This window comes from Protomyctophum bolini (assembly GCF_963924005.1).
Source record: "Protomyctophum bolini genome assembly, chromosome: 7".
Classification (NCBI taxonomy): domain Eukaryota; kingdom Metazoa; phylum Chordata; class Actinopteri; order Myctophiformes; family Myctophidae; genus Protomyctophum; species Protomyctophum bolini.
In genome coordinates this window covers 33862099-33889380 of record NC_137868.1, presented here as the reverse complement: position 1 = coordinate 33889380, position 27282 = coordinate 33862099, and the positions used below count along the sequence as shown (strand labels likewise).

Sequence of the window (27282 nt, the reverse complement as noted above, 5' to 3'; positions counted from 1 at the left end):
TGATGTTTACTCTGATGACGTTTGCCTGAGCCATGGAGGGATGAGGCTCACCTCAGCAAACGGGATGAATGTGTTGTTATAGCGGTGGAATTGAAGGCATAGCGTCAGGGGAAACTGCAGCAATTAAGTAAGGAGACAACGTTACGTTTTATCGGTGCGGTGGCTGGACGCTTCGTTTTGCTGGGACGACATAAACACTGCTACCCCTCAAACGAGCAGTTAGCTTAGCTTCTCTGCGTTTAGAATGACAGCATAGCAGCATTGCTAGCCTGCTAGCAGTAACTTTTTCATCATTCAGTATTTGCCTGCTAAGAGACATGGTTTGATATGTAATCGTATTCATTACGCCTTTAATCACTGGTTGTGTACAAGAAAAATGCGTAGCCTATGCGTAGAAATAAACTATAAAGTAGCGTAGCTAACTTGGCTAACTCCTGTCATCTTAAGTTGCACTGATACTCCCAAAAGTAGAATACCTGAAATTCTCTCCACTTGCAAGCAGTGCACATAAAATAGACGCATCTCTACAGTTCTCTGTGTAGCTGTCATAGCCCTATGGCTGTGATATTACATACTATTTCATACATGCTTGCATAGCTTGCCAAAATAAGCTTGCCTTGTGTAGTACCATATGTCTTTATATGTCTCGATTTATTGAATACATACGATAGGGCCACAAAGGAAACAAGCTTCTTGTGTTATCCTTATAGCATTATTGCATAACTGTACCTCTGTACGAACTGTTAATACAGTATTCAATCAATCAAAGCTATTGTCATCTAGAGTAATACCCCTCCCTATCACCTACAGTGAGGCTATTGCATAGAGTATGAGGCACACAATTGACAGTTGACTCACAATAGTTGACCCCAAGTTGATCCATTATTTATTGGGTTTAGTTTAGTACACATGTAGCACTACAACCTTTAATGCTGCTGCTATTACTCACCAACATAGGAGTGATCTATGGCTCATAATGGCTGTGTTTATACATGTGGAATACATAATGAAATGTATGTAGATATCACCAATTCTAGTACTGTAGGCTGTAGAGTGTAGACCTAGAATGTCTGTGATCATTCATATACTTCGTAAATTCTGTATCACAGGCATAGATCGCTTCCGTCCGCTCCTGGTTGAAATGAATTATGCATGGCCTAAATGTGATAAATGCTCTGTTTGTGTACTCACCCATTAAATAATTCCAAAGTCGTGGAGTGAAATATGGTCCTCTAGTTTTATATCCATGTGAAAGTTCTGGCACAAAACGTGTATTTAGTCAATTATCTCCACTTTTTCACGAGATTCACACAGACTACTTTCTCTCGGAGGCCCGGAATGATCGATGGACTGATTTTACCAATACTTTCTGTTGATTACCGCAGACATGACGTCTGCCAATTGACCAGGGAAGCACAAATGTTTGGGACCACCTGCCAATTGTGTGTCCCAAACATTTGTGCTTCCCTGGTCAATTGGTGATGACGTTTGTGGTGATCAGAGGACGTTTTGATAAATGAAGTCCAGCTGTCATTCCAGGCCCCTTTGCCCAGAGAGAAAGACGTCCGTGTGCATCTCGTGAAAAAGTGGAGATAATTGACTAAATACACGTTTTGTGCAAGAATTTTCACATGGATATGAAACTAGAGGACAAAATTTCACTCCACGTCTTTGGAATTATTTAATGGGTGAGTACAAACGGAGCATTTATCACATTTAGGCTGTGCATAATTCATTTCAACCAGGAGTGGATGGAAGAGTTCTATGGCTCCTGTATGTGGAATACTGTACAAACTGTATGTAACAACAGGATACATTCTAGGGCTATGTAGGCTGTAGCTGTAACAGCTGTAGTAAACCTATGGATTATACCAGTGTCAGTAAATGGTGAATTTATATAGCGCTTTTATCCAAAGCTTTACATAGATTGTGCATTACATTCATTCACCCATTCACACACACATTCAGAATATCAAACGACGGAACTGCGCGGCCTGGCATTCCTAAAGTAACCCAAGTAAATTATGCTTAAACGGTTAAACCTAACCTTATTCCTAATCCTAACTGTAACCTCAGTAAAACTATGCCTAAACCTAACCCTATACCAAACCTTAACCTCAGTAAAACTATGCCTAACCCTAAACTTATTTCTAACCTTATTCTCAGTAAAACAAAATAAAGAATACAAGAACCGTTGGACCGAGCGGTCGGCGTCAGGTCAGCGGAAAAATCGAGGGGCGAGATGGTTTATGGGCGACCGTACCTGATACCCACATTCATACACAGATGGGCCGACGGCAGAAGAAACCATGCAAGGCACCAACCTGCACATTGGGAGCAATTAAGGGTTCAGACTCAGAGTCTTGCTCAAGGATCCTTCAACACTAACTCTGGGGGAGCCTGGGATCAAACTGGGAACCTTGCGGTTCCATCCGGCCAAACTAACTACCTACCGGCCACTCCCGAGACCCTGTCGCCCCTATCAGTTACCTTATGTGTGTGGACCTACTGGACTTACTCTGTGATCCCTATCAGTTACCTTATGTGTGTGGACCTACTGGACTTACTATGTGATCGACACACACTTTGCACCTTAATCCCATTTACAACTTGTTTTCTTTTTCTCACACCTTAACCCATTCTGACCTGAGATCAGATTCATACGAGGTTTCCACTGGACACACACTGGTCTGATTAACCCATTCTGACCTGAGATCAGATTCTAAAAATGTCAATCGTTCTTCGATTTTTCAAAAATAGCAGACCTACAAGCTCGTATCGCGCCACTCGGTGGCGCGATATGAGCTTGTAGATCTGCTATTTTTCAATAGCTAAAGCATAACATGATGCTAACACCAAAATGGGTGCCCGGTCAGAATGGGTTAACTAACGTCCATAGCATATCATGTGTACACTATACAGTATAAGAGTATATATGTGATGTTTTGTTTACGCACCTTTATATTGTCTTACCTCAGGTACCACTTACCGCACTAGATAGATATCCGGTACTATGTGAATATGTAGATAATGATATATATACATAATGTTTTTTAATATATTTTTATATACTATATATTTTTCTCTTCCCTCTTACTATCTTTTATAATCTCTTATATACTCTGCTCATCTCTCCTGAAAGATTGCTGTACATTGTGTTCCAACACATTAGGCATAATTATGCATTATGTGTCCCAATTTTTAACCACATGTCCCTATTTTGGGGCATAGCATTATAGGAGAACAACACAAAAATAGCATATCTACATGTTCACAACGTTTACGAGCTTGTAGATCAGCTATGTTTGAATTTTATATCTTTGAAAAACTTTAATCAATTCTATGTTTTTCAAGTTGATTTTTATCGATTCTGCATTTTCTTTTCTATTGGACACAATAATGGGTCCAAAGAATCAGGATCGAAATCGTCTGTAAATCCTAACGTATTTGTTCCATGCATGTGTTTTCAGGACGGGGCCAAGATGTTGGAGTCTTATGTTACACCGCTTCTGATGAGCTATGTAAACAAATACATTAAGAATCTCAAGCCTTCTGACTTGCAGTTGTCTTTGTGGGGAGGAGATGTGGTTCTCAGCAAGTTGGACCTGAAGTTGGATGTCCTAGAGCAGGTTTGTAAAACAATGTCCTTCTGTTCTGCTTCTGCCTCAAGCTCTCTTTAACCTTTTGACAAGATCAGAAATATTGACTTTGTAGTCAATCTAGACACTTTGCATGACACAGACAGAACCTGTTTTCAGTCAATAGGTAGCTATGCTCCCTGGATTGCAGAAATTCCATGCAGTTTTGATTGAGATGTAATATCATCATAATTTACTCCCCGTTATAACAGAGAAGCATAGAAGTCGTCCTTTATAGAATCAGAATAACCGAGGGCTATAACGTGTGAGAGGTTTTGATATGTAAGCATAATACATAAATGTAGTATACTGTTAAATACGTTGGTTAAAATTGTGGGTCAATCTGTTTGCTGTTGGCAACCATGTTATAAAAGCACTAATATACGAGAGGCTGTGGTGTAATCATTATACCACGATATACCATGGCCTCATAATTGAAATAAGTATTCAATGGAGATTTAGTTGTTGAAAAAATAGGAAGAAGCGCATCTGGAAGAAGCGCATCTGTTTGGTCGGAGTAAAAATCTACAACAAAGTGAACAAGGTGCTCTTTGGTACTAACTGGGTGACAGAATTTCAACTATGAGTGCGGTACTGTATATTAAATATTCTTTCTGTTCTGCAAATGATAAAGCAATGAACCTTGTCCCTTTTTTGTCATCTATCCTCCTTTTAAATGGAAACGGTCTACTAATTAGAGGTGATGTAAGCTGAGATGAAAAACAATGTAGTTCCATTAAACAGATAGAGCTATACGTATCTTGCGCCACCCCTTAAAATTGTTCAAATAGCCGATCTACAAGCTCACACGTGTCAATGTAGTTGAACTATTAATTTTTTTTTCTCAAAATAGTAAAAAAAAAAAGGCAAATACGTTTAGGGGTAAGGCAAGATAGGGCCCATACTGTAATCTTTTTTTCTTGTACTTTTAATAATTACTGGTGTCGGCACATTCACTCTGGCCACATGCATTATACAACTAACAGTGCTCCTGTTTTTCAGCATTGTGAATGTGGAGTAAATAGCTCATTCTTAATATTTAAATAATGAATCATACATATGTACAGTAGGCACTAGGCAGGCAATAATGTACATTTGTAAATAATGTAATGATCTGAGAGTAGATATCTTCTGGGATATATATCATAATATCATAATCATCATCGACGATCAGTCAGATTCGATTATGATGGTCCCTAGATTGTAACTGGAAGGCTTGTCTTAAAACATGCTCCTCTGTGACTGTTTTGAGGCGAGCATTCTCGTATTCCCTCAGATGACCACAGAGGAACCACACACTTTCTTGCAATATTGTGATACAGTGCAAAGGCTGCATTAGAACTTACCTGACTGTTCTAGTTGTTCTACTATTTGCCCTGTTCACAGTGTACATATACACTTTACAAAATCCTCCACCCTTCACCTGCTCCAACAGTGGTACAAAGATTTTCAGGCTAAGCAAGCTTTACAGGCTAAGCAAGGGGTAGTTTGAATATATGTTGTGGAGTGTTTTATTTGTGAATGCACCAATAATCATTCCCTCAATATCGTCAAAATAATATATTTGATTCAGTCAAATATAGCCCAGGCCTAATATACAGTAGATTTAATTCACCCCTAGTCTAAAAAAGAAAATCAAACATGGTTCGGATTATACAAATCTATGAGGGTAGTATAAATATGCACCCCTCCAGCATGTTGTTCTGCTCTGCTCCACCTTCTACAAGATTCTACATGTATCTATACTATATTGTCTTGACCAGAATAAGGAAAGAACCACAGCAATGAAATTCAGCCAGGCACTCACACAGTATCTTTCCTGTCAACTCATGTTGAAGAGGTTTGATAGATTTACTTGGATATTTTGCTCTGTAGTGTTATTTTGACACAGTGTGCTTTTTTTACACTTGTAATGTCTGGATTGGATCAATCTGCTATGAACTGAAAGAAGTTTCTCTTCCCTTGAGTGGGTTCTGACTGCTCCTAAAAAGCAGACCAAAACACTACCTAACACAACAGAGATCGTGATGAAAGTTCTTATTGGAAGCAGCTTTGAGTCAGCCGACAGTGGGAATTCTGTTAGGGTTTGCATGTGTAACTCTGTGTCGAAACCTTGGCAGTTTTCCTCCCTTTTGTAGTTTGCTCCATTGTACTGAATTTGGACAATGTCTTATGTACGGAGTAAGTAATTAGAAATCATCTTCTTAGTGAGTGTAGTGAGGTTTAAGTGAAACAGTGTGGGGTTTCTCAAACAGACATACTGTAAATTCATGACAGCTTTTCCTCAGAAATATGTTTGATTATTGATTTTTTGGCTTGGACTCATGGAAGAAGCATGTGAAACTTGTGTGTAGGCAATCTGGTTTCATGGGACTCATTCTCACACAGAGGCAGAGTAGTTCAAGATGGAGAACAATGATTCTTCAGCCTCTGAATAAATCTTACTGATTTTGTTATAGGCGTAACAAATTTATAATGTGTTGCCATTGTTTTTACTTTCCTCTCATCTTAAAACTTTACTTTTCAAAAACACAGCCCAAATGTTCTCGATGCCTTAGTTATTATAACATCATATTATGCTTTTACTGTATTGTCTGCGTCACAGATGTAGTATTAGCATAGACTGTCCTTGCTATATCATTTTAATGCAATCTCTTGTTCACATGATCCTCAAACATCTTTTGTATTTAACAGGAGTTGAAGCTGCCCTTCACTTTCATGAGTGGACATATCCATGAGCTGCGTATCCACGTGCCATGGACAAAGCTGGGCTCTGAGGCGGTCGTCATCACTATCAACACCATGGAGTGCATCCTCAAACTGAGGGATGGAGCCCAGGTTAGTATCTATCCTGGGCACTCGAGTGCCGAAACCACATGCCCTACTTGATGCTTAACCCATTCTGACCTGAGATCAGATTCTAAAAATGTCTTCTACATCCTGACAGTTTTCTGAAAAAGCTATGTTTCTATGTCAGTCGTTCTTCGATTTTTCAATAGCTAAAGCATAAAGTGATGCTAACACCAAAAGGGGTTCCCGCCCAAAATGGGTTAATTGATTTGCATTGTGATTTATTTTTAACACATACTTTACTACCATTTCCTTGTTGGTCAATCAATCACGATTGATTTTATTTTACAGTACTTTTTCTTCCATTGTGTTGACTTAACACGTTTTTGCTAAAGTAGAGTTGGTTAACTATAGAACACCCACCCTTGCACCATCGTCTGAAAACCATAGACTGTCAGCGGAGAGAGTGGCCAAGGAGCTGCTTTACTGCAATCACAGTGGTCGATGATTGAACATGACCATGTTATCACCATTTTGTCATGGTGTGGTAAGGCACTGCACAGACAGGGCTTAAAACTTGTTAATTTGACACGGTTAAGTAGCAGTTTCTTTTATCTTTCTGATCACTGTTTAATTACTCTTGATGACTTGAGGTCTGAGGAGGAATGCCCTGAAGAAAATAGGAAAACAAAACAAAGAAACGAAAAGCAAATAAATCACCGCCTCATTTACGCACAGCGATGATGTAATGCTTTTTATACTTTGCTTTGTATTTGATCTACATTTTCAAAAGCTTCTGGGGGAAAAGAGAGAGAGTGTTGGCAAGTGTTGTAAAGACATTCTCCAATGAGGAGCACATTTTAGTTCGTGGGATGAAAGTGCATCGTCATTCATGCTACCAGAATGAACCATTTGCAAATGCTTTTTCAGTTCATCAACAGATGCATCAGAATTTATTTTTGAACCAGATGGTAAAATGAATATTATCTGCAATTTTCTTTTGTAATTTTTGCAACTGAAATATGTATGGTACTACTTTCCCATAATGTTTGCCCGCAAAGAGAACAGAGTGCTCTAACTCAGCAGAATTACTTTTCAGAACGACTATTCTATGCAGCGACCAGAAATATTCAGAGAATTCAAAACTGAGGGGCTACTCTTACTGTTGATTTGACCACTGCTATTAAGTTCTCTCAACAATCTTTGTCTTTGGCAAGTCAGTAGCCTCTCTCTCTTCATAGTCAGTGAGTAGTTATCAAGGCTTTGCAACAAGAGTGACATTTAGGAAACAGCCATTCCAAGGTCAATGTTGTTCCACAATTCTGCCAACTTTAGTTGTGCTTGTGCATGTAATAAAGTGTCACTATGTCCTTGTAGCTGATCAGTATAAAAGCTACCTTGAGTTGTACCATGCACCATCAGGGACAGGAATCTGAAAACGATTATCCAAAGAGCAATATCATGTATATTATTGTGTTTAGTTTTGATTATAAATATTTTCATTTTTTGAAGTATGTCGTATGAAAGACATTTTTTCTTAGATTTATTTTTGCAGACGAGTCTGGTCCTACCTTTACCACCCATGCAGTTCAGCAAACAGAAAGCGGAGCTCAGTGCTGGCCAGTATAGGAAGGTGGAAGTTTCAAGGCCAGATGTCCCAGAAGAAACACATTTCAAGGGAAGTCAATTACAGCTAATTATATAGACTGCGGCAAAAGATTTGTAACACATGAGCTTGAGCAGTCGAGAACTAATGGTAAATATCATACTATGCAGATGGCTACTGCTCAAGTGATCAGATTTCCAGTCCAATGGAAATCTTAACTTGTTTTAATGCAACATGTACAGCTTAAGGTCATGAAGTACCAATGTAATGCACTCTCATATACTCTCAAAACAACTATTTGTTACAGATGTTTTCTAAAAAAGCTCCCGGTCAAGAAAAAGATTTTTGGAGAATTGCAAATGACATTTGGACAAATTATTCAATGGTATGTAGACCCATGAGACACAATTTGGCACGAAGCCAAACTTACAACAGAAGTCTTGCTAGCAGCAGGAATTTAAATGAGCCACTACACTTCTTTCCTATCTGAGGGGGCGGCAGCAGTACTTCTCCTGTGTTCTGAAGCCAAAGAACCATAGCCGATGTTTCTTATATTAGTAGTAACATTTCCTTCATTTATCATTTAGTAGCCTACATTTGTTAGAAGTAAACTATACTTTCAACACTGCTATAACATTTCACTGTAGCATAATTCATTTGTCATGTCATCTCTACAATGCCACTTCCTCACAGCTCACTGAGATAGCGAGAATTTGCTTGATTCAAAGGAAAATATCCTATGGGCCTGAGGCAATTTTCCTCAGGTGATTTTAACTCCAGTCCAGGCCCAGATCCAGTTTTAATCAGGTTACAGCAGGGATATGGAAGAACTATGTCTCAGGTTTTTGTCAAACCTGGGCTATGAGGGTTCTTCTTAAGTCTTTAAATAATTTGGATGAAGGCCCTTCAGAATTTCTAAAAAGCTGTGAAAAAAAACTTGATCTGTAAATGGAAAATCTTGCACTTAAAGTTTAGTAGATTAACTAGTGTTTCTCTGTTTTCACTGGAGGCAGGAACTTTGTGGTGGGCCTCGTGCGGCCAAAGTGTGGAAATGATAAATGATATCATTAATATGGTTTGTTTTCATAATTACAGTTAAAGCCTGACCACTGCCTGAAAAAACATCCATGTGTCTTTTGAAGTTCATTAAGGGTTGTGTAATTTGAGCGGAATTATTTGGAGCTTTTTAATGTTCCTTTTACTCCCCCGAGAGAGGAACTGGGTAATATTAGGGATATTCAAATTGCTGCTCAATAGGGCCCATCTGCAAAGCACCAAGAGCAGTGCACAATTATAGTTTCCAGCAAATGTGGAAATTTGGGCGTTTAGCAGCAGTCGGAGATTACAGCTCCTGCTGACAGTGTAATTGCTTAAAATAGGCTGTAATGAGGACTTTTGGTGCAAAAAATATGGTAACAGAAAAAGGTTTGTCAGCTCGTCTTTAACACTAGTTTTACAAACTGGAAGCTATTTATGAACAAATGCATAACGCTTTTGTTGTTTGCTATTGTGATATCCAGTTACAGTAGCCAGAGCATTTAGATAAATATTTGGATTGGAACATTGCTGAATTGTGCTTTTTGTGCTGGTTTGTCATTGGTATGTAAAATTGGAAAACATTAGGTAAAGGCTCAATTATTTTCTCTACTTTTCCTGTATGACTTCGAATCAATATAAGCTATCAGTTTATCCTCATATTTCTTCAATGTTGGCGGTTCATGCATTAGTTGAATTATTAGTGTAGACATCGCCATGTGAAATTAGACTAAGCCCTCGCTTATGCCTAAGAGCTCACTATATGTAACAAGAGATTGGTCATGGGGATGAAAGGGTTTTGTAGTAGCCAATTTCGTCTTTTTTCCTTTCGTACAAAGGCACTCAAAGTGGCCCATACGTCTGTCTGACGTTATTTGATATAAGTGATCTGTTTGATCTGAGCCAGTTGTAAATTAAAAAGCAGTCTGAAATAGTCAAGAAATTATGGGGATGAAACAATGCCTTTAAATCTGTCATTGTATGTATGGAACTCCTATTGAAACTGGAGTTATTAATAGACCCCATACGGTCTCCATCTATCTGATTTGTCCCATGGAGGTCTTCGGAGAGCGATCTTACGGAGCGAGTTAGCTGCAGTCTTCGGTGTAACCAGCCCCAGACCAAGTCATTCACATCCAGAACAGCTTTTGTTATATTTGGTATATTTAATTTCTTACATTAGGTGCAATGACATTTTAAAGTTTGCAATTTAAATGTGGTGTGATTATAGCTGGTCTGTGGTGTGATTCTGAACATTTGGTTTCAAGCTTCACTGCCTTCAAACTCTGCACAATTATGAGGAGATGGATGAAACCTTTGGGGGTGGAAAGAACATTATCAGAATTTATTGTGTGGCTGAGTTTTATTCTTATATTTGTAGCTGCTTGTAGCACATGAGCAGAACTTGGCAGGATTGAACCAAGTGCCTAATGAAAGACCCAACAGCTAACATTGATATAATCTAGCAATCTTTTTTTCTTTCTCCCTTCCCCTGATGTCCTGGTTAACTGCCCCAGATGTTGAAGATGAAGTGCGATCAGCAAAGACAGAGAGAAACTGGACAGCAGTTACATAGGATCACAACACTCCCAGGCACTCTTTGGTTTTTATGAGACAAAGATAAGGGCTGGGGTTTACTGAGGAGGTCCTTCTGGGTTTGGCTCGGCTCGCTGCTTGATCTGGGAGTTTTACGGCTGCTGAGTGCATTTACCCCTGATGTGGAGGTTCTGATTGATGCATTGCCTCAAGATGATTTGGGGAGGTGCCTTCGAGACTTGTTGGTTTGGCATACAGTCACGACGAGGCCCTTTCTTCTACTAGATTCCTTCCAAACTATTTTTAGGGCTTCACACAACCAAACCTCATTGCTCCTAAATAATGGATAATACATGTGAATTAGGGAACCCCTTTTTCCATTCTTACAGACTTCTGAAAACCCCTAAGTTGTTATTCCACCATGATATCTACCACCTACCAGGCTAAAGGCTGCATTGTTGTAAGAGCTTAGTGTGCACACTGCTGTATGGATGATTACTTAATGTAGATGTTGTAGCTATCTGTGCATTTGATAGACATAGACTGTCTTTAAATGATAGTAATGCCATTATTAAAGGCCCACACAGGCCTTACACTGTAGCCGTTTAAGCAGTGTGACCTCAGATGCACTGGTGATTCCCCCTTCAGGAGCTACTGTACTCTCTAGATGCTACTGCTATACCATATGTGGTTTCCCACCCAGGAGTTGAATCCACAACTCACAGTCATTGGTTAGGCAACCAGGGATGTAAGAGCTGTTCTTCTCCCATCTGTCAAAAGGGTATGGGATCTTGTCGAGGAGCTCTTTAGTTATGCCTCATTTTATGATTTGCAGTGCTAGACTGGTATTCATGAGGCTATTACAGTGTGACTGACAATAGAATCTCTCAAGAAAAGAGATCACATTTTAATGTTTTTTCTTATATTGTCTTTTTGAGATCTTTTAAGAACTATTTTAGGGACACATCATTGTGTCATTCAAGCACACCATTTAATAAAATCTAGCTAGTTCACTAAGCCTCCGTAACGTGCAGTTGCTTCAGATTGAATGGGGCCCAATCATGCCCACGCTCTCCATCACAAGTCAAAAAACACAAAGGGAAAAGTTGAGCCAGTAAAAGAAAACAGCCTGTGGAAGTTTGTAATCAGATAGCACAAACTGGATAATCTCTGTCCCAACGCCATCCGGAAATCTTGCCTTTGATTCTCCGGCTTGCAGGGAGCAAATGGCTTACAGAGATTCCACCATAAATCCGTCTGATCAGCAGCTCAGCGGGGCCTTGTCTTCAGGACTGAGGCGGTAGAGGGCGAAGACATGCAGCTTTGGAGAATCTATTTTTCCAGAATACAACCCCCTGTAGTAGTAACTAATCCCATCTCTGACTATAAATGATGAAAAGACAGTGATGTTGGTTGGCACCATATGGGCTTCTCAAGCGGGTTGGATAGCATGTGTTCAGAGAACGGAACAGACTGACTGTGTGCTACTAGTGTCAATTGAATTGTGTAGTCCGCAACAGTAGCATATATATGGCTTTGAAGGTAGGCGCTCCAGATTGTTTACAATGTGTCAAGCCAAGACTATGTGATTGTTTGTGTACACGCGTATATCTATTCTACGTCCGAGCATAGACATGGTAAGTGGTAACGCTCCGCCTGCCTCTGATTGGCCTACCGACACTGCTGGCCTTACCAGACTTTCCTCCGAGGTGGACAGCTAGTGCTACCCTGTATATGCTGGATAGTCTGCCGCGAGGTTACTCCGTGGTGCGATATAAATAAATAATACAAGTACGATATAATACAAGAGAATGACAGCTTGGCACGCGCAACAGTATATTTTATGTTTTGTAGAAGAGGCAAACTAATATATTGTTTATGCCGTTTATTTTACATGTGTACACTGTACAGTGTAAACTTGACACATTATTGTACTGTAAAAAGGTCTCTTTTCCCTTGATCTTTTTTAGTATAATAGTATTAGTTTAGGGGCCTACGATAATTAGATTAATACACAATAATCAACACTTTAATTTAGAACACACCCAAATCAAATCATACAAATACGTGTTCATTCAATCAAAGCAAACAGCATAAACAATATTAGTTTGCCTCTTCTGCAAAAAGTTTGTCACACGTGCCAAGCTGTCATTCTCTTGTACTGTATTATTTCCCACCACAGAGTAACCTCGCGTCTCGGAGGACAGTCTGATGAGACCATTGGGGCAAGACGGGCAGTGTTGGTAGGCCAATCGGAGGCAGGCGGGGCGTTACCATGTCTATGCTCGGACGTAGAATAGATATACACTGTGTCACACACGTTCCCAACATTCGCTATTTCTGCAGAGTGACCCATTGCACTGGTTTTTGCATGGCATTCCATCTTGATTTAAAGCATCTGCAGAAGGCGATGATGAAGTGTGTCATTCGAGCAGAAGGCCTATGCTCAGCCACCATTGCCTGTGAGTCAGCGAGACTACATAACCCACTGTCTTTGACCGCTTTGTCTTTGAGGTTTGAGGGAGGTTTGGGTTCCTGGTGGGCTGAGGTTACTTTAGCTGCTCAGACAGTCCTCAGACACAGGAAAGTAGTTTGGGACAAATTAAACCCCGCGGCTTCCTGAATCCACTGAGTCAAGTGGTGATCAATACACTCTGGGCAGGATGCTGTTGCTCTACAGTCTAATCCCTCCTCCCAGGCCATCCGGACTAAAGACATCCCCCAGCTGAGGCTATTAGTTGTTAGGTGCTGCTGGTGATATTGCCTTGATAGGGATTGCATTGCAGTTGAGGTTAATGTTAACTTTTCTTTTGTCCTCTCTTCATGCAAGAAGTCTGGAAAGATTTTTTGTTGCAATTAGGAACCCCATTTATTTTATTAGGCTCATAAACATAAACTGCTTGTTTTTTAAACTCTCCTTTGGCTCTCACTGTATCCACCTTGGTAATGGTATCCTACTGAACATATCTTATACAACAGGATGCTGTAGCACGCTTATCAATTGTCATATAACTCACTACAGCTTCATCAAGACTTTGATGTAGACAAATACTGTCAACTACTGTACTGTACTGTACTGTACTGTACTGTACTGTACTGTACTGTACTGTACTGTACTGTACTGTACTGTACTGTACTGTACTGTACTGTACGGTATGCGTGTGTGTGTGTGTGTGTGTGTGTGTGCGCGCGCGCGCGCACGCGCACGCAATAGGTTTTCATTTGGCCTACACAGGCTATGGCCACCATAGTTGGCCCACGTTTCACTGCACTTTCTTCTTGTCATCGCCCATTACGACTTTTACAGAGACGGATACATCTGACATTTTCTTTTACTTTGGGTGAAACAGAGAGCTATTAAAAGGAGTAACACGGTAACTGGGAGCCCCTGTGTGTAATTTCTTGGTGCAGAAAGGTAGGCTTGTATGACTTCATGTTACACAAACTGTGGGTGGTCTGTGTTTTATGTCTCAGGGTGAGTGCTTACTCCATTCAGCAGACCCTCACCCCTTTGACCTATGAATAATTCCACTCTTATTACAGAAATACTGACGCCATATAAGGCAGGACATTTTTTAGCCTGTAAAACCAGTGGTGCAGAGAACAGCCAGTAGCGAGCCACTTACTGTGCAAAACGTTGGTTCGGCTTTCACTAAATCATATTGTGTATTCCTGACGGCCTTTGGCTCCTGAAATGCAGCAGAAAAAAGTTTGAGACGTTAGTCCCATCCTCTAGTTTGTGTGTGGGTTTGTGTTGAGTCAGAATCCACTTGTCCACTAGTGTGGGCTGGAGTTGGTAGTGTTTGCTTTCATCTTGGCTGACCAGGGCCCCTGTGATGTGTGGGTAAGAGAACTAGAATGTAGTATGAATAATTGCACAACATGTCACTCTCCATGGTGGGGGAGAGAAGAGAACGGAATTCCACAGAGAAGGCATATGGTTAGTTGAAAAGATAATAAACACGGCACACTTGAAGTGTATCGCCCTGGCCTGACATTGGCCACATTGCTTTTTTTAAATGACCATCATGATAAGAATTTATTGTGATATAATTGAGCAGTAATTTCTGTAAATCCTTCACAAAAACGTTGAGACAGTTATAACTTCCAGCTGACAGGGCACTGTGGAGGTGCTATGGGTGTTCTTTCTCCCGTTTCCCCGGCTGGTTACAGATTGCATCTAGAGATGCATGACTATTTTCTGCACTGGCTAGTGGCTGGCTACAGGCCTGAACCATGCCCCTTGTTGCTTTTTGATGTACTGTAGTATACTATTCACCCTCAAATCCATGTGAAGATAACATATTTGTTGTCATCACACCATAGACAATGTGAGACCTAAAAAAAAGAACACGAGAGAAGAACCATGCAGGTTCAGGGTTAAAAAGATGACAGCTTTCAACCTCTTGTATGACTTAATGAATGTCGACAGTACCTCAGTTGCTTTGAAACCTTGCTGTATAAAAGCTACGCAAACACGAGGCCCTCCGAATTCCGTTTGCGTGCTCAAACCGCACTACAATATGGCTTTGGTATTTCTCAACATTGACGGAAAGTCCTCTCCCATTTCTCTCTGTTTGATTTATTCTATCTCGCCGCATTTCAGAACATTGATACTCTCCAAGAACACTTAGGCCTTTGCAGTACGTGCCTTCCAGCTGCACCTCACATGTGCAATTAAGTTGTCAGAGTAGCCTCAGCCACCACTTGTGCTGTTCTCTGAGGTTGGCGCTTACACCGCTCACAGGGTGCTTATGTCTTGTATCATGTACCTAATGCTGCGTATGAGACGATGCTCGACGCTGGAGAAGGTTCCTGATTCTATTCCTGACAGATGGATGCCAATAATGATCATGCTGGAAAGCAGGTCCTGACCACTAGTTGTCAGCGAGTTACCAAAGTGAAGGGAGGATTCACTGAATCTTTCTGTTGTAAGATCCTCATTGTAAAAGCTACATGCTGTCAGTATTTTAGATGTCTTTCCTGAGGCTAATATTTGTTTTTAAGAGACAAATACACATCTTCTCATAGTTGGTTACTACTGTAAATGAAAACCAAGCTGTAAATAGTCACACACTCTAAAGCATGTCCATCAAAAATGAATAGTCCAATAGACAGGAAAAAATAAAATAAATCAATGGCAAAGCTATGATTGGAATCTCAAATGTTACTTTAATTTTGTGCTTGGTTGTATATGTGTTTTATTTGTGTGTGTGTGTGTGTGTGTGTGTGTGTGTGTGTGTGTGTGTGTGTACTGTGTGTGTGTGTGTGCGTGTGTGTGTGTGTGACGCGTGTGTGTGTGTGTGTGTGTGTGTGTGTGTGTGTGCGCGTGTGTGTGACGTGTTTGTGTGTGTGTGTGTGTGTGTGTGTGTGTCAGAAGGCTGTGTGGAGTGTTTTATTGTAGCTAACACATTGCAGTTATTAGCATTAGGGGGTAGCGGTGCCAGCGTGAGCAGCATGCCTCACATGCTCAGTCTGGGCTTGTGGTTAGCTGATGGAGACATCTGAAGGACCAGAGCCTCTCAGATCTAAATTAGGAACAATTTCACCCTCCTTTTCCCATTCTTTTTCTGTGTCTCCCTCTACTTCTCTTTCTCCTTGCTCTGTTCTCCCATTGTCTCACTCTCCCTTACCTCTTTATGCCATTCTGCTTCATTCTCACTCCATCTCTTGTTCATTTTATTTCCCTCTCTGCCTGTTTACTGGCTTTTATATTTTCTATCTGGTTGCTTGCCCTTTTCCACAGTGACACATAATCTACACCTCAAAATCTTTGAGGTTGAGTTGGCCTGTGCCGGCCGAGCGGTCCAGGCACCTAAACTGGTAATCCAGCCTGACAGCGTGACACAGGTTCGAGTCCCGAGCCCGACGACCTTTTGCTGCGTGTCTTCCCCCCCATCTCTCTCCCCCTTTTCCTGTCAAACTATTGTAAATACATCAGTAAAGGCAAAAAGCCCAAACAATATCTTTATTAAAAACAAAACCTCTGAGTTAATGCAACTCTGACGATAACTTATAAGTGTCTGTATAGGTGATAGTGCTGATAGTCCAGGTCACCAGCATGCATCTAGTGTAGTGTACAGAGCTGTCAAAGCCACAATTATGCAAACAGAATGGGTAGCAAGTGGGCAGAGAATGCAGAAATTACCGTTTGTTGTGACTGCGCCAAAACTCCTGCCCCTTTTGTTCCAAGTTACATAAGTGCACCTATCTGCAGTGCAGCTACTGCTAGCTCTCCCAGGTTCATCATTCTTGGCCTTTCCTCAGGGCTCATGATTGTAGTCACTACAATCCTTTACAATCCTTTGCTCGGAAACAAACACAGTCAGCTGGGATGAAAGCGCTACAATATGAGCTTATAGAGCTCCCTCTGCTTTTCCAAAGCTTACCTCTGTTACTGTGGAGAAAGAACTAGTAAAAAAAATAAAAAGGCATTTTGTAACAGAGATTTGATGCATGAATACCCTGGTTATCGGATTAACTTTAAATCTGATTAATGGAGAATTATGCACACTTTAACTGGAGCAGCCCCGGCTACTGTAGCATAAATATTGGTTCCTGTGGTATTACCTCAGGTTTGCGTGTAAGTCTGGGGAATTTCTCTGAGGGTTTAAATCCACACACCACAAAGGTCAGTATAGTGGACTTGAATTGCTCTTGGAAGGTCACATTGAGCAGGGGGCAATAATGTTGCCAATTGGTGTGCATTGTAGTGATCTAGCAGAGGGCAGGCCCTTGTCAAAACTACTGTGCAATGTTTTAGAGATTAGTTGGGGCGCTAAGCCCAAGGCCTTGCTCACGGCAATGTGAAGCAAGGCCTGTTACTGTGTGGAACTTTTCAAATCGTACGTTGTTACTGTCCCATAGCAAAACATTTGCATCACAACTGTAGTCAATTACATCCTCCCAGGTTGAATTCATTTCAGACCCAAGGACAATAGTTGCACAAGGTGTCCAACTGAACTAAGTCAAAGTCAGAAGCCCTGCTGTTGCTGCTCTGTGGGTCTGCTCCACAACCTGGCTCCCTGTTTGTCTTTATTGTTATTCTGGGCATGTTAGAAGCAGATATTAAACATAGCCAGTTTGACTTGGGTACAGCGGAGGCACTCTTGGCAGCGCACCCCTCGATGACATCAGCAGGACTTCTCGTTGCGATTCCTCTGGGTTCCAGAGTGAAATAGTTTTGTAATTGTGCAGTCCTTTTTGGCAGTGGCCTTGGAACCTTTTCCATGTCACCCCCCCCGCTCTTTAATGAACATGTTATATTTCTGGGCTTCTGAAAGAAAGGAGTCACATGAAAATTAACCAAGTGCTTTCATTGTAATATTATGCAGGGCTGAAATGTGCTTAGTAACACTTCTGGTATCGCAGACCTTGTAAACAGTTCCCTGTTTAAAATGGTAACCGAAAAGAAAAACCCACAAGTCTGCATTGTCTTTGTTGTGGTGATGCTAATTATGTAGGTATGAGAGCTTTAAAAGACGTAAATTACAGATAATTCATTTGAGTATGAAGAAATAAACAAAGAGTTTCAAATATGCCAGTGCTGTGTGCTTACTTTGTGATTGGACTTTCCTTTGTTTGAAGTCAAGGCTGTGTTGTTTATCTGACTGGTTAATAGAAACATGTACAGTATGTGCTGAGTAAGTTAGCAGAGTTGCGGTGTGTGGTTTCACAAAATAAATTTGACTTGGACAAGGTTTTTATGGAAGTATTATAACTACTCTAACTGCTCATAACTGCTTTTGAACATTTGGAAACTACACATTAATTTCAGCCACTCATTCAAAATAGGCTGCTACAACCCTGCACATATATCTTTTGTACATTTTTGAAGGTTTAGGCTTCAGTATTATTATTGTTTGGTTTATTTTAAAGGTAGATTGATTGATGGCACAGCCATTCGATCACACTTTAAAGTGTAATTCCATCTATTGGATTATTAATGAGCATACTTAGGAGTCCAAAATCACGAATGTAAGGAATTCTTTAACTTGACTCCCATGTAATCAGAGGCCTTTTTCAGAAGTTGCAGTTTCTTTCCTGTATCAGTTTTTTATCCACACAATATCTTTTCTGGAAAAAAAAGAAAAGGAAAAGGAAAATAATATAGCAATTCATTCGACACTTACAGCAGGACATTGTGTACTTTTATGACTATAATATTTCATTCGAGCAATATGTCCATTGGAAATTGGGGTTTTCTTTCCCAGTAGTGGGTTTAATTTCAGCAAAAGAAAGAGAGACATGGAGAGGAGAGAGAGAGAGATAGAGAACGAGAGAGAGAGAGAGAGAGAGAGAGAGAGACCACATTTTTGTAATGAGCTGTTGTCAGTGAGATAATTATTCAGAGTGTCATACAGTGTGATATTCATCGGGGTTCATTTCGGACTCTAATCCCCCAATCGGCCATGGATTCCAGCTGCATGGCTGTGTGCTGTGTTTGTACAGTCAGCTCTTCATGATGAGGTGTGTGCGCTTTTGTGTGTGCAGAGTCTGCAGACTGTGCACGTGTCTGCACGTTGTTTTGGCAAGTTTTTGTACACATGTCATGTGTGTGGTAATGTTTGTGTACAGTAGAGGTTATTTGTAAGTTTATGCACTTAAACTCAGCTGTGTACAGTCAGTGTGTATTTACGTGTGTATGTGAGATTCAGGCCTCGCTCGCTAGCCCTGGCTGGCAGCAAACTTCCCAGCGAACCAACGATGTAAGGAGAAAATGAGAGCCGCGTCTTTAATCACGGTGTAATGGCTTTCTGCATTTGTTACAGTTTCATTAAAAACCCATTAGCAACAAATGTCTAGTCGAGTCGATGGAAGCTAAGGGAGGTCGAAATAAAGGACATTTGAGTCGCTTGTGTCAAAGCTGCGACACTGTAAAATCCTCAGTCTACATTTAACTTTTAACTCTCAGAGCTACAAATGGATAAGTGAACGCCAAGGATTATACTCTATGGTAACAATGACCACATACTCAAAACACTGAAAAAGAAAAACCCTCTTCATCTCTCGCCCCAGTTGGTACCAGATGGAAACCATTGTCCTGAGTGCTAATGTCATTGGCATTTAAAGCAGAGGTATGGCGGCCTTGTATTCATTTAGCTCAGAGAGCGTAATGGACCCTTGCTCTCAGAGTTAAATGCACACTCAGGATTTTCTAGTGTAGGTACTAGGTAGAGAGGGGACAATTCCTTCAAAAGGTAATACAAGATGAAGAACGGAATAGGGAGAAAAATTAGGAAGACGACAGGAGTGAGGCGGGGAAAAAACTAGTGGAAACGGGAGGAAGAGGAGGAGTAGAGTTTGTAAACTGGAAACGAGACGGAGTCTAATAACAGTATGGATTTCCTGAAAAGGTTTCGGAACCACTGTTCTAGAGACGACTCGCCCCTTAGGCGCCACGCTGTGAAAACGAGGAAAAGGAACCAAAAGTAGTGAGAGAGGCAAGGAAGAAAATAGATGATGATGACGAAGAGCTGGTGATGGGGAAGGAAGAGGACGGGGTTGCTGTATAGCGGATGGCTGGAAAGAGAAGAGCAGTGCTGAAACGAGAATAAATGACCTGTGATGTAGGAGCAGAGAAGTGTGGTCTCTGTGTGTGTGTGTGTGTGTGTGTGTGTGTGTGTGTGTGTGTGTGTGTGTGCGCGTGCGTGCGTGCGTGCGTGCGTGCGTGTGTGCGTGCGTGCGTTAGAGACGAGCAGTGCGAGCGTTGCTGCTGGGGTTCTGGGCCAGTGGAAATGCAACCTGAAACCCTTCACATCCACTCTGTGTCTTCTAATGTTCACCAGCAGCCAACAATGCTGGTGTTTCGTTTTAAGTGAATTAAATGGGTCACAGTCGTGTGTGTGTGTGACTGACTGTGTGTGTGTGTGTCACAGTCACACAGTGGCAGCTGCCTGAGGGGAAGGTGAAAGTGATTGACTGATAGTGTGTATGTCTGTCTATGAGGTTTGGTGTGTGTGTGTGTGTGTGTGTGTGTGTGTGTGTGTGTGTGTGTGTGTGTGTGTGTGTGTGTGTGTGTGTGTGTGTGTGTGTGTGTGTGTGTGTGTGCGTGTGCTTGCGTGCGTGCGTGTACTGTGCGCGCTTTGCATAGTGTAGGTGTAGGGGAGGTCTGATTGCCAACCTCTCCCCAGGGACAGCACTCTTTGGGCCCTGACATGGTGGACAAGGCCTCAGCATGTTGGACCTGCTGTGTGTGTGGGTGTGGGTGTGGTGAGGAGGGGCCAAGGGAGCTTGTCTGAGATAAGGGGAGATCAGGTTTCCTTCATTTATTTTCTCACTCCTTAGGCGTTTGTCCTCCACTGGCTGGCCTTCACTCTGCAGCCCCGCTGCTTTGAAGTCAGCATGAGTTCATCAGCAACCAGCGGGAGGAAAAACAACAATAACAAGACTGTGTTTACCCAGAGCAGGTCCTCTGCATGCTCCTATTAATCCACTGGAACAGTGTGAAATTGACCAGTTTAAAAAATGTTTGGGTTATAAACGTCAGGCAGGTTACAGCCATTCTGTTCAGCCAACAGTCCGCTTTTTCCCTTTTTTTTTTTTCCTCTTTTCTTTTTTTTCTGCCAGTGCTCAGCTGAAATTGAAAAATTGCCCGGTAATTTGCGGGGGAAAACGAGAGAGAAAATGTCATATTTTACTCTTCAGAAATGTTGTATTGAGCAATGAAAACAAATGGTGGAGGTTTTGTTTTGTTTTAGATCAATTGATGTTGACATGAAAACCTTGGAAATGACAAGAAACGGCAGCGGGGCCATTATTCTATTTCCCCCCCCCTGCGTTTTTCCACTATGTATTTATTGTTTTCAGTAGGCTGAAAGAAGTTTAAGATTCTGTCTGGTTAAACCAGTGTATTTTTTATTGTTAAAGTGGTTAACTTCTCAATAAGTGTAAAACTTTTCAAACAGTTTGAATTATTATTCCAATTGGGCCGCATCAGGTTCACTTTACACTGTGTGCCATATGGCTTCTGAAGCAGCTTGTGTAACCTTTTTAAAATGTCATTATCTTCCATAATGTACTCATTCACAGGCCATATTCTACACTGTGTTTTAGTTGCTAGTGCGCAACCGGCAGTTAACACATAGATTTCCTGTTTCTCATGCAAGCACTAGCTTGTTTGCACTGCAGTGCATCTAAATAGATTCTAGTTTCTATTAGCAGATGGTGGTGATGGTGGCGGTGATTGGGGGGAGGGGGGGGTGGGGTGATGATGATGTGTGGAGCAGCTCAGTTCAGGGTCGACCCTCCAGACAGACCCAACACGCTACCTCCTAGTCTCTGACTGAGCCAGACATCTACAGGGGGGAGAGGTCAGGCCTGGCCTTCCTGTGCCCTAACCCTCCATGGGTGCCCACTTACCCTCTGAGTAGGGGGTCCCCCTCGCCTGTCACTCACACTGCCAGGGGCCGCTCATTTTCTGTCCGTTGTGCTCTTTCTCATTCTGTTTCTTTCTCTCTCCCTGGCTCTCGATCTCACTTTACCACCCCCTTTCCCTCTCCAATATCTTTACGTCTCTCCTCCTCTCTCTCTCTTTTCTCTCTATCTCTCACACACACACACACACACACACACACACACACACACACACACACACACACACACACACACACACACACACACACACTTTTCTTGCTGCCGTCATCTTTAGTCAACAGCTGAGTTGACATGCCTGCAGGCGAGGCATCTCCCTCCCTCCCCTCCCTCTCTACATCCTTCTGTGCGTCGCTCCCTCCCGATCCTGTGCCCTGCCGTGGCGCTGCAGGGATCATCTTACCCAGCAGCAGCTGAGGCAGCCTTCATTTGTCCCAGGGCTTCCCTCTGAAAAGGCTTTTTTTCACCCCTGGAGAATAGTTCACTGCCCATGGTGACATTGAGCGCTTAATTGCACCACTGCCAAATCTGGCAGTCTAGGCCTTCAGTGGCAGGCGAGTTGCTGAACTTGGTGTAGTTTTTGGCCTGCAGGCCTACACATTCCTTTAGGTATAGATATGAGCGGCTGGAGGGGAGAGTGTTTGTAATGTGCTCAGTGGAGGGTAGTATGATGTAAACTAACCGCCCGATATGTGAGCGTGTCCCCTGATTGACTTATCTCATCTAGAAAGTAGAAACCAGTCTCCTGGGTTCTACATCTAAATATGTGTAAACAGTGCAGATGCAGCTTTTGAAGTGATTGCAAGTCTTAACAAATGAAGTGTGAATAATCAGCAACAAATCTACTTCTTATTATTTGCCAATTTCTATCATTTGAAACCTTGATGAGGTATTTATTATTCCTCCACATTTTGTTTACCGATTCCCATTGCTCGGCAAGGGGGGGAAAAAAGAAAATAAACTGCTTGCAAAGTGCAGCTCTACCGCAAAAGGCCTTTACTGAACGCTGTGTAAATATATCTGCCAGAGCCTCAATCGGTTGTTTTGGCAAAGTCATGTTTACTTTACCGCACCGGGGGAAATTTGCTCCTCTGCAAGTGTCTCCAGTCTCCACAACTCAAATTATGCAAAGTATGTTTAAAATGTACTCCTCATCACACAGACTCATCACAGTGTCAGATCCAGAGGTTTGGCTGGGAGGAGAGTTATTGTGTGTGTGTGTGTGTGTGTGTGTGTGTGTGTGTGTGTGTGTGTGTGTGTGTGTGTGTGTGTGTGTGTGTGTGTGTGTGTGGTGGGGGAGACAGAGAAAGAGAAAGACATGCTCTTAAGAGAGAGTGTTGATTGTTTGTTTTGTGTTCTTGTGAGTGCATGTGAATACACGCGATCTCACACACATACATATACAACTAACTATGTATCATTCTGTGTATTGATTAATAGCAGAAAATCTACTAGCTATTTTCAGCAAGAAACTCCATTGTACGATAAAGTATAAATCAGGCTTAAAGGGAAACTTCACCCTTTTTGCAAAAAAGTACATGTTAATGACGTTTAGAAGATTTACAACACTTTCCTGGGGGTCTTTATACGTGAAATATGTGGGTTTATGGTAAATGGTAAATGGTAAATGGTGCATTTATATAGCGCCTTTATCCAAGGCGCTCTAAGCCTGAGCCACCGCCGCCCCCCGGTTTAGATATTTTAGATTTTAGCAGTGAGCCCAGTGAGCAGTGTCTCTGATGTCATGGACACTGTGCTCACTTACTTCCTGGACTACAAGTTGTCTCAGTAAGACAGCCCTCCCCCTACCCACAAGGAGGAGCAGTGCACCAAAGCATTATGGGAATTGTAGTCCAGGAAGGAAGTGAGCCCAGTGTCCATGACATCAGAGACACTGGGCTCACTGCTAAAATCTAAAATATCTAAAACCACATATTACACCCCCAGGAAAGTGTTCTAATTCTTCTAAAAGTCATTAACATATTTATTTTTGGCAAAAAGGGTGAAGTGTCCCTTTAAGCGTATGTCTCTCACATGCAGCACATTGTGTGTGTGTGTGTGTGTGTGTGTGTGTGTGTGTGTGTGTGTGAGTGAAATGTGCTTGGTTTTGACACCTTGGTTGTTTACATTAGTCAGGATAAGGGGTGCCTCCTGAGACCCTCTGTTGAGGTGATCCCCATGTTTAAATGCTAACCACATGTGATCCCTCCCTCTCGTCGTCCGGTTCGTCTCACTACCTCACCGCCCAGGCTGACACTGGAAAGGTTACAGTGCTGCAATAACCCCTAATCAATACCATTCTGGGGGTTAAAACGCCTCTCTCCAACACCGCCCTCGCCTGCCATCTCTATTTTTAGACTGTTCCTGATATGCGTTATGATCTTGAATCCCCCAATTTGAGTTCAGTACCATTGTTTTACTGTGCTTCAACGCCTTCCTTTCATGCTGTTTATAATCATTTCTTTCACTTATTCCCTCCTGTTGCAGACTTCCGTCTCCTGGGAATATGACTATGAGGTATTGGTGAAAATAGCGTTTTAAAGGGAAACGTCTCTGATTTGTAACCCAAATCCCATTGTTTTGAATGTGAGGAGATCAATAATAATAGTGTGGCAAAAAATTAACATTTGTGAGTTGTGATGACTTGTGAAATGTTGACACTTGACACTATCAATGTCAACATCTCACATTATTGATCTAAAAAAGATTAGAACAATGGGATTAAGGTTTAAAATAATAAAAGATTCCCTTTAAGGCCAGTAGATAGATGAGAATAATTAGTAGTAATATACTAGTACTAGTAGTAATGACGTTGTCTTTGGTTGCCTCGATTCTGATTAATGTTTTAATTTATAGCTGTAGAGCTTTTAGAGCCAACATGAACTAGAGTATAAATTGGAGAACAATTTTTCTGATGGACCTTGTAGTGCAATGTACGGTCCATCCATTCCATTTGCCATTACAAAACCAACCAATTAGAATTGCTGTTAGTAACCTGTGTAATTTACTAAATTGTGTCATTCAGTGAAATAATGAAAGTATGCAGAACAAATTCTTGATGTTTTGAATGCGTCAAATGTCACTGAGTCATATGTAATAAAAGTTAGTTACCTGATAGAGCTAGAGTCTCTCCCCTGTGACCCTCTGACCCCGACCACTGTTTCTCCTCATGTCCCTATTGTTTTGGTTGCACCTCACCTCCCGGTCACGGAGCACCCTTGAAGCCCAAGCACTCAACTAGCTGAACCAATAAATAACCCCCCAATCTCTACTCATTTTGTTTATCTTCAGGCTCATCTCTGAAGGGGATGTCCATTTCCTTCTCATTCCCACACATACACGCGCACAAACATGCACGCGCATTCGCACGTGCGCGCACACACACACACACACACACACACACACACACACACACACACACACACACACACACACACACACACTCTCACACAGGTCTTCTTACATTCCTAGGCTTAACAGTCCCCTGGTCTCTGAGTGCTGATGACATGTCTTGGTTGTGGAGGAGAGGGACTGGAGTTTATTTGTAGAGCTCATGGAGCTGGTTGTAAAATGGGGATGGGAGGCAGGGAGGTGTGGGGGGGGGGGGGTAGCGGGTGATGATCGGTGGTGCGTGGTGAACACTCCCCTCCACACCCACCACTGCTTCTGACACACACACACACACACACACACACACACACACACACACACACACACACATACACACACACACACGCACACTATAAAGCACCCACAGCTCTGCATCCACTACCTGTCCTCACCGTGCGTATACTGTGCGTTTGTTTATTCATCAGGACGACCACGAGAGCGGCTCCAGCTCCACCAGCCGCAGTGCCTCAGACAGCTCCAAGGCCCTGGCCAAGCCCCGCCGTCTCCAGCAGGCAGCCCCCAGCGACCCAGACCTGCCCCCAGGTGAGTGATGGCCCTGGGGCCAGCGGGGCTACTCTACCTCCCCTGCTCTGGGAGTGACCACCGGGGCCTCAGCGGGGGAGGACACAGCCAGGGAGGGAGATGGAGATTAGGATGCAACTAGTAATGAGAACTGTGGGCCTTTTTAGTATCTTGTCTCCAGAAGGAATGCAGAAATCTATCCTGCTGGTTTATTCCGATGTGCTACACTTTAGAAGTAGCAGGAATATTCTGCCTGATTAACACCCCCTAAAACCCCACAAAACACACTCTTATTGTTCTAAGCCTCATTTTTCACCAGTGTTAATATATCCAGAGAGAGAGGAAGGGGGGTGTCTCTGTGATAAATCACGGACTGATGGCTCTTATCAGCAAGGCCACTTGACCACATGCCTCCTACAGGGCCATGGATTCCAGGCCTGCCACACTCCAGCCCCTTTACAGCACCTCACAAAGAGGGGCCTTGTTTGATTGTGTTTAGGCAATGGTGTTTTGAGACCATCTTTAAAGCATTTAGTGTGTTAAAAAAAGAAAAAAATTGTTTTAGGTGAGTGAAGCGCACCTAAAAGTTATTTTCACATACTCCCAATAAAAAAAAATATCAGGTTTTTGTTATAATTTAGAAATGACTAATTATTTAATTATTATGGATACATCGTAGCATTCAGTCATATAATACAAGCACTGAAAGGAAGGAGAGAAACTGATAAAATTGTGACCTCGACACCTCTTTTAAAGACTTTTCACACACTATATAAAAGGTATATAAAAACCTCTCACATGATTCACCATTAGATTGTAAAAAAGAAAATCAGTGGCACTGCAATGGTCTTGGGGCATGGAAACGTTCCCCGTGCACTAGAGAAAGAGAGCGCAAGTGGCGAGGGAAACAACCAAGACAGGCACAATGAGCGGAACTAAAGAAAAGACTGCAGAGCAGAAGGGAATTATCTTTTAAGAGCCTGTCACAGTCTAACACCCAGCCATAAGCCCGTGCACCCAGAGACCCAGAATGTATGGCTGTATGAACATGGACTCCTGGCTGGTTGTATCAGGGGAGGATCCTTTTCCAGGCCTGACGTTATGAGATAATATCTCTCCCCAGCTGTTAAAGCAGGGTGCCTCACACCGCAGCGACTCCCTCTGGGCCTTCCTCCAACAGCTCTGCTCCCAGGTGTGCGTGTCTGTGTGTTCATGTGTGTGCACACCTCGCACAATTCAGACACCGGACTGGACATGGCTCCAATCTATTAGGGTCCATTGAGACAACTCTGAGGCCAGAGGTCACGGCACCTCAATAGCAATAAGGAAGTAGTTGAATGCTGTAATCCCAGTCTTCCTAATTAAAAGGTAGAGGAGGTAAGACTAACCTGC

At 42.1% G+C, this 27282-nt stretch overlaps 1 protein-coding gene across 2 annotated transcripts in view; it reads left to right on the top strand.

Moving 5' to 3' along the window:
• Positions 1-19: 19 nt before the first annotated feature.
• Positions 20-27282, top strand: part of vps13b (vacuolar protein sorting 13 homolog B) — a 445793-nt gene continuing 418530 nt past the window's right edge. For both annotated transcript variants that reach the window (XM_080768430.1, XM_080768431.1), the window contains exons 1-4: positions 20-127; positions 3471-3629; positions 6333-6476; positions 25794-25911. In XM_080768430.1, the coding sequence (XP_080624556.1) occupies positions 3483-3629; positions 6333-6476; positions 25794-25911 (409 nt within the window). In that variant the 5' untranslated portion in view covers positions 20-127; positions 3471-3482. The remainder of the gene's footprint in view (positions 128-3470; positions 3630-6332; positions 6477-25793; positions 25912-27282) is intronic.